Genomic DNA, 7,560 nt, shown 5'->3' on the forward strand with positions numbered 1-7,560 from the left:
TGCTTTTGTGTTTCAACAGAGCCGCTCATTGTGCAAGGAAAGGGATACTCTGCTCCTATTCAGACTCGTCACAATGAAAATCCGAGCCCTCCCTGAGCCGGTTGAGCTTACAATATCCATCCGCTTCTTTTTTACCCTGTTTCTTTTTTTCCCACCCCTCTTCTTGACTTTAATTCTCCATGCATTCATTTTGCTTATTGTACTTATGTTACATGTTTTGTCCCACAGATTGAAGAACAATGGTGTGCGAAACTCTGAGCAGTAAAAGGCAGCAGAGCGACACAAAGCAAACATGAAAGCAGCGGAAATTAGGCAAAGTAGACGTCTCAAGTTATATGTAAATGTCGCACAGTGGCTCTTGTATCTTCACCAACACATGCAACTTTGCCTATAAATTAAGATGTCCACTTGGAAGCAGAAGCAACTTAGTGCTTAACTTTGCAGTGACAGTAAAGCGTAGAACATAAACACACAAGCAGCATGCATTCATGTGTATGTGGGTGTCTCTGTGTCTGCGTGTTTTGTGCCCTTGTCTGTGTGTGTCTCCGTGCGTGAGTTTGGGTTCAGACAGCAGTAGCTCTGGTAATCCATCCAGGCTCCCAGGGCAGCCAGCTCCTACTTCCTGATGCATGAGAAGCCGCTGGAGTGGAGTGGCAGCAACAACTGCTCAGCCCTATTTGATTACTAATAAGAGAGTTGTCCCCTCTGTCAGATACCAGGCATTCTCCGCTAAGCAAACAGTGATTCCGGCTAGTCAAACATTAGCATTGCTGTCTCTCCCTACTACGTGGTGAGAGTTACATTGAGATCGACGCTCAGACTACACCCCCTGCCTCACCCCTATATCCACCTTCCACACACATACACACACTTAAACACACAACTACATAAACATATTCAGAGCTGAGCGGGGACATATAGTTTCACAGTGTGAGAAAAATGTCAATGCCTGAAAGAGAAGGCCATTTATTCTCCCTCTTTAGAAAGTGATGAAGGGAATATAAATGTGGCAGATGTAACTTTTCCCTGAAGGTGCAGAACAAAACAGCACACATAAAATGTTTATCCCTTCTAAACTTTAACGGCTTCTTGCTCTCAGCTAAGTCGCAGAGAAGGAAACAGTCAATGAAAAACAACTATTGACAATGTTAGCATCACTGTCGTAAACAAAGAGGGGGAAGCCAGCCAAATAAATGTGAAGTTGCCTAAGCTAATTAGGTGTATTCCCAGCATGATCCTCTAGTGATTGAGCCACCTGTGATTGAACAAACCCTATCCAGGTGGTGACCGCCCCTCAGTGCACAGGTACCTGGGAAAGACGCCCCTCAGCCACTCACACAGGATCACCCACGGGTTCCCACACTGAGGGCTGCAAGTCAGAGCCACTGGGCCCGTCTGGCACACCGGGGAAGGGAATCATTTGTTCACTACATAGTCCATGTGCACACTCAGACTCTCACTCAGTCATTCACAAACAGAGGAAAAGCTGCACACGGCCTACCTGTCAATGATCACAGGGTCTGATGGAGTCTCGTTCCTGTTTCCACAGCTTTTCTTGTCACAGCATCGGCTGTGGGGACATAGGACAGTGTGTTTTAGGAGCAGGCAACACTTTTCTAAATAAATAAAAATAAATAAATAATGCACACAAAACCACATATATTTATTAAGCAACTTGGAGTGGGGTTTGGAGTGACAGAGAAAAAAAAGTAGCCATGAGATTTCCTGCACTCAATCCCATCCATTGCATTGATGCTGATGGCTGATAAAACTGGTGAAAACAACATGTTGTGTTGTTTGGCTTAGTGTTGGAGGGGAGGGGAGTGGGGATTGGGCCAGGAGGCAGGGGAGTCACTTTTCACAGCTTCAGCTTTTGTTTACCTCTAATTGCCAAGCTGCTATTTCTGAGGGAGATGCAAGGTGCCACCCTCAACCAATATTTCTGCGGGGCATTTATCAATTATGGCCTCAAAAGCACTAATCTATCTTCCAGCACATGTTTCAGCCCTCTCCTCCCTGAGCCTATAGCTCTCTGCCTCTCACTTCTTTTGATTGGGACTTGAATCAAAAGTGCAAAAATAAACAAATACATCATCCCAGACTTGATTTGAAATGAAAACATATAAACATATGTGAATAGGATTGATTTATGCCATATGGTGCTGCAGGAAAAACAGAGATTTTGTGCAACTGTCAGTCAAACACACATTATTTAAATATCTGTGATTTACATGACTTTCAGCTGCAATAATAAAGAGGTGTTTTATTGCTGAGGCACTTTTAAGTATCACAGGACTAATATAATTCAAAATTTAGTGCATTACAAAAATAAGATAAGATGTCACAGGATAACTCTTATTAAACCTGAGCTTATCATGCACATCTTCTTATTTGATAATAGGCAGCAGTTAAAGCAGTCCTGTATTCAGCAGCACTCCTTCCTGACTAAAAAAAATATTACCTCCAGAGAACGAGCATATTCAACGTGTCACAAATAAGTGATGGATGCTTGTATAAATTGAGCGTGAGTGATGAGTTTATGCATGGAAAAAGACAAATCATTCTCAGCTCTCATGCTGCACTTGCTCTCCAGCAGTAACTTGAACAATGCAGCGGTGCAACAAAAGGAGAGGTTAACCGACAGTATCCGAATTCAATGTTCACAAAGCTCATGCTGAGCTCGACAATAACAACAAAAGGCGTTTTTCCTTTTAGTATCAATGACACCGCTGAATGGCGGCGCAATATGAGAGCTTGAGATTTATGTGGTTAAATGACGCTAAAAGGCTCGCTGATCATTGTTGACAGGTGGGATCAACCAGAACTGACTCTGAGCGAGGAGAGAGAAAAAAAAACGGATACATAGCATGCAACGTCTGTGCATAACTAAACAGGAAACACGCTGTCTCTGGCAGGCTTACATGTAATTCTAAAAATATAAAAAGTAAATAAACTACATCTTAAAAAACAGAACTTTGTCACTGACTGTTTATTATACATCCAATTTTACTTTAATGGAAAAGACAGTCAGTTGATTTTCTCTGTCATTTCCCTACTCCTATCAAAGTTGAATCACATCATATCAAAGTTAGAAATGACAGCAGCTCTCTCTCTCTCTCTCTCTCTCTCTTTCACTCTCACTGTCTCCCTCTCTCGCTCTCTGTGGTTGCTGAAGGACCACAGGACAGTCTGCATCACATCATGAGTGTCAAAACTTATCGAAGAGAAGGGGTGGTGGGTGGGAAAGGGTTGGGGGGTGGGGGTGAAGGGGGGTTTGTATTTGCCTGATTTACAAAAAGGACAGAAGCAAAATAAAATAAAGTAAAATAAAATAAAAATAATAAAATAAATTCTGCTTACCTGCACATAATTTCATGAGTAAGAAGAACTCTGCACATTTCTGGATTCTTGTCTTGGCCCTCATAAACTATGGCCTTTGAAAGGAAATGAGATGGAAGGAGAGAAAGTGAGAACACAGTTAAACTGTTAAACATATTAATTCACATAAACTCACAAATAATTAGCTGCTGTGTTTGCACATCATAAAATGAAACAGGGCATGCATGTACATGATTTCAGCACGAGAGGATTTTTACATGAGTGCAAAGGCTCAGTGATAAATATGGATAAGATCATTACTGTGTTTAAAATTATATTAATTAACAAAAACATCAGTGACATCCAACAAAATAAAATAACACTGAAATAAATGTGGGTAATAGCAAAAAAATTACAACAATATTTTTTTTTTCTGGAGGCAGTAATTCTGAGAGGAAAAATGTAAAGTGAATGGTTTTGATGATGAGAAGAATCATTTTAAATTGTATTTTTTTTTATTAATCTGGATAATATCCTGTGGCTCAGAGAGACAGACAGAGAAAGAGAGAGAGACACAGAGAGGTTTTCATAAGGAGAGATCCAATAGAAGTGTCATCAATATGCTTATAATCTGGGGATATTTGGGGGAAAGTGTTAATGGGCAATCTGTTGTTTATTTTGAGCCGCTAACAATGATCTTTCTGTGGATAAAAAGCGGTGTCTGGCGGTACGGTTGAGTAATTTTTGAGCATTGGCTGAAACAGATGGCGTGGAGCTATCAGTTCTGCCGCTCTTCTCTCCCTCCCTCGATCCCTCGATCCCTCCCTCCTTCCTTCTTCTAAGGATAGACACTTCACTACCTCGTATAGTAAACCGGCACCATGTGGAAACGCAAGCAAATAAACAAATACATATCCACCAAATAGTTTAAAAAAATAAGTAAAGTAAAATAAAACAAAATAAAAATAAATCCTTCATTTTATCACATGCAATTAACAATTTTGATTTTTTTTTTTTACTGGCGCGTTATAGGCTAATAAAAAAATGTAACTTTGACAATATGACATATCTGAACCAGGTCGCATCACTCCATTTCTTTTTTCTTTCTTTTTTTAATCTGACCTACTTGACTTGATGTATTTTTTTTCGGTTTCCCTTTTTGTGGAAGCAGACGATTATCTCTATTGGTTTGATTTATGTCGCTGTTTGCAGCTGAAGAAACAGAAATCCATAATTTGCTTGTTCTGCGTCATTGACTCGGATCATTCGCACAGGAATGTTGTCTGAGACCAGTGGTCCAGGCTTCACGGCTCTATTCACAACAAGACCCGACTAAAACCCCAGATTTAATAACAAAAACGCAACTGCAGATTCAAAATAAAGATGTCTGAATTTATTCCTAGAATTATAAATGCTCATACAAATCTTTGCGTTGGCTAAACATATGATTTAAGGTGTATTTTCTGCGTTTGCTGAAAAGTCATACACATATCTGTGAGCAACATGAGTCAAATGCACCTCAGGAAAAATATAAATATTTATTTTTATAAATATAATACCTGATGCAAATTTTTAAACACATTTCAAGCGTCACTTTGGAGTCTTTCCTGGGAAAGTCAAATCAGATCATATGGAGCAGACGTCGTGTTTAAATTTTAATGTTGAGCCTGCAAAGAGAGCCGAACTCTGGCACGGTGAAATTGACTTTAGAGTCGTGCAATATGATATGAGCAAACGTAAACAGCCAAAATGGAAGCTGTCTCATCGTGTTACGCCGGTAATTTGATTTTATTTTGTGCCACAACTGCATTTTGCAAGCAGATTTTTTTTTTTGTAACGACGGTGTGCTTCATGTTTATCTCAAGGGTGATGATTTGCATGGCGTGGTTGGGTTCATTTTTGCTCTTTTCTCGTCATGTATGCGCAGGTGAACCATGGATGTGTTCGGTATTTTTTGCACTGTGTGTAAAAACAAGTGGAACAGCAGCTTACCTGCTTCGTCATGGAATCGATTAACCGTATGTAAAGATCCTGTTCTGTTCTGACGCCTGGGGAGAGGAGAAGAAAAGCAGCTGAGATTTTTGGAGGAATTTTGGGCAGTGCACGAAAGAAGAAAGCCCTTCAAAATAAAAGTGGTCCATGCAATAAAAATAATAAAAATAAAGTGTGCAGACTTTGACTGAGTTGATATTTTTGGATTGCTTCTATTATTGCCACTTTAATTAATATTCTTAAACGTGCAATTCTGCAGACAGACTAACTACTACTTGATATATTTGCACGTGTTTGCAAAATATAAGTGACACTTAAACTCACCATTGCTGTACAATAACTGTAGTTTGTAATGTATCCCATTGTTAGTTTTTTCACTGGTTGGTTCCTGCAGGAGACAACAGTTTGTGAAAATCACCATCAACACAGTTTAACTGCAAATCATGTCTGTGTGCAGTGACAAATATTTCTGTGCAAAAGAAGAGAAACAGCCTTAAAACGACTCTCTGTCATCAACCAATTGAGTTTTTAAAGAAATCAATATTACACGTGACAACCCTTTAGTAACCCAGTGCCATTTCAGAGAACATAATTTCGATACATGTGCTGATTATGTGCAGGGGAGCGAGTGAGTGTGTTTCTAAAAAAAATACACCGCTTACTTTTTCTTTCTCCACAAAGTCCACAAAAGCTGTCCTTTCGATCTCCACCGGCTGACCCTGTCTGTCATACAGCGCCAGGACGAAATGGAAAAAATTGGATTTTCTGAGGTTGGAAGGGGGCTGCTTTTCATAATGTGCCCGTGCCAAGCCGACACCGCTGCGGGGAGAAAACAAGAGACCATGTCGGTTAAGCACCGGACACCGGGGATGCTAGATGATGGAGAAGCTGATGGAAACATTGGAGATGCAGACGCACGCTTTGAGTCTACGGGGGAGATTTCTTGATTTGTCACAATAATGGCTAATCTGATGTAATGAAAGAAGGGGAAAGCCGAAGGGGGGGCATTTATTGGGAGACCGTAATTGATACAGAGTATTCAGGGGATTGAGGGGTCGATATGATGAGGAGGGAATGCGTGAGAAAAATCAGATGCTTTTGGCATGCGTACCTTTGGGCGGCTGTGTTTGCATCCACCACCCCAGCTGTGTGCATCCAGGAGCGGACCGAGTTCAGTCCACCCAGCGGTTCCTCCTTCATCGTCGTCCCACCCCGCGGTATAGTTTCCTGAATCCCAAACATTTAGGACAATTTGCGTGGAAAAAAAGAGCCTCCTGCGAAATTAGGGAAATAAAACGTCCAAAGCGTGTTATCCTTTAGGGTTGCTGTTTTTTTCTTCTCGGGATAAGTAGCGCGAGCCGATTCAGACTTGCGAGGGAAAACCCGGTCCACAGGTCTTGCCTCCCTCTTCAGTCCGTCCGATGTGAACAATTCTCAAAGTGCTGTACTTAGTTAGAGCGGTATCCACAGACTGGAAAAGTGAATTGTTCAATAGACAAGATTTTTTGTGTTGCTATTGTTCCTCTTTGTTTTTTTTTTCTTTTTTTGTGCTATTCACAGAAAAATCGATGGCAGTTGTTTGTGTTTGTGGGTGATGCTGCTCTCAAAGTGCCCACATCCCTGAAGCACCGCATCCAAAACCTTCAGGACTTCTTGTTGAATAAAAAACCCACTCCTGAAAAGGTGCTGCTGCTTCTCCACAAGACAAACACAGGCAAAGGCTGATCACCAGTGGAGGTGTTCCTTGTACACAGGAGAGGTGGATAAGGGGCCCTTTCGCGTCGTGCACGATGGATGGGAACATGCAAAACTAAGCCCTCTTTCCCCGAGGACTGAAATCTTTCCCGGGAGCCAAAACTCTAAACCCACGGGAGAGGCGCTGTCAGAATATGACGCTGAATGGGCGGGGCTTTGACCATATATGGAGCAGTGACGGTTCCTGTCAGGCAGCGGCGCTCCAACTGTACGGGTAGAGCCCTGTAGTGCAGCAGCCTGAGAAACACTCACTCGCTCCACTTTATCCTCTTGCTTAGGCCCTATATGTGGTGAGTTTGATTTTTTTCATGATATGGAAAATGTAAGCGGGTGTTACCATCACACATAACGAGGAAAAAAATAAAAAATGACACACATTAATAAGTCGTTATTCAGCATTCAACGCTTCTATTTTCTAAATGGCCTTAAAAAGTAATTTCCGTTATAAGTTTTATTACATTTTATTTAACGTAATTGTATTCGACATATTTGTCC

General features: G+C 41.2%; 1 protein-coding gene across 6 annotated transcripts in view; it reads right to left on the bottom strand.

Moving 5' to 3' along the window:
* Positions 1-7,147, bottom strand: part of LOC141794916 (transcription factor COE3) — a 68,761-nt gene extending 61,614 nt beyond the window's left edge. For 3 of the 6 annotated variants that reach the window (XM_074675549.1, XM_074675548.1, XM_074675547.1), the window contains exons 1-6: positions 6,422-7,147; positions 5,973-6,129; positions 5,635-5,698; positions 5,311-5,366; positions 3,361-3,434; positions 1,502-1,570 (exon numbers count right to left, since the gene is read on the bottom strand). In XM_074675549.1, coding sequence (XP_074531650.1) covers positions 1,502-1,570; positions 3,361-3,434; positions 5,311-5,366; positions 5,635-5,698; positions 5,973-6,129; positions 6,422-6,552 — 551 coding nt within the window. In that variant the 5' untranslated portion in view covers positions 6,553-7,147. The remainder of the gene's footprint in view (positions 1-1,501; positions 1,571-3,360; positions 3,435-5,310; positions 5,367-5,634; positions 5,699-5,972; positions 6,130-6,421) is intronic. The other 3 variants (XM_074675553.1, XM_074675551.1, XM_074675550.1) reach the window with 1 other exon arrangement.
* Between the last annotated feature and the right edge of the window lie 413 nt (positions 7,148-7,560).

Source organism: Halichoeres trimaculatus, unplaced genomic scaffold (assembly GCF_033239565.1).
Source record: "Halichoeres trimaculatus isolate MK-OKI-2021-1 unplaced genomic scaffold, fHalTri1.1 fHalTri1_scaffold_8, whole genome shotgun sequence".
Lineage (NCBI taxonomy): Eukaryota > Metazoa > Chordata > Actinopteri > Labriformes > Labridae > Halichoeres > Halichoeres trimaculatus.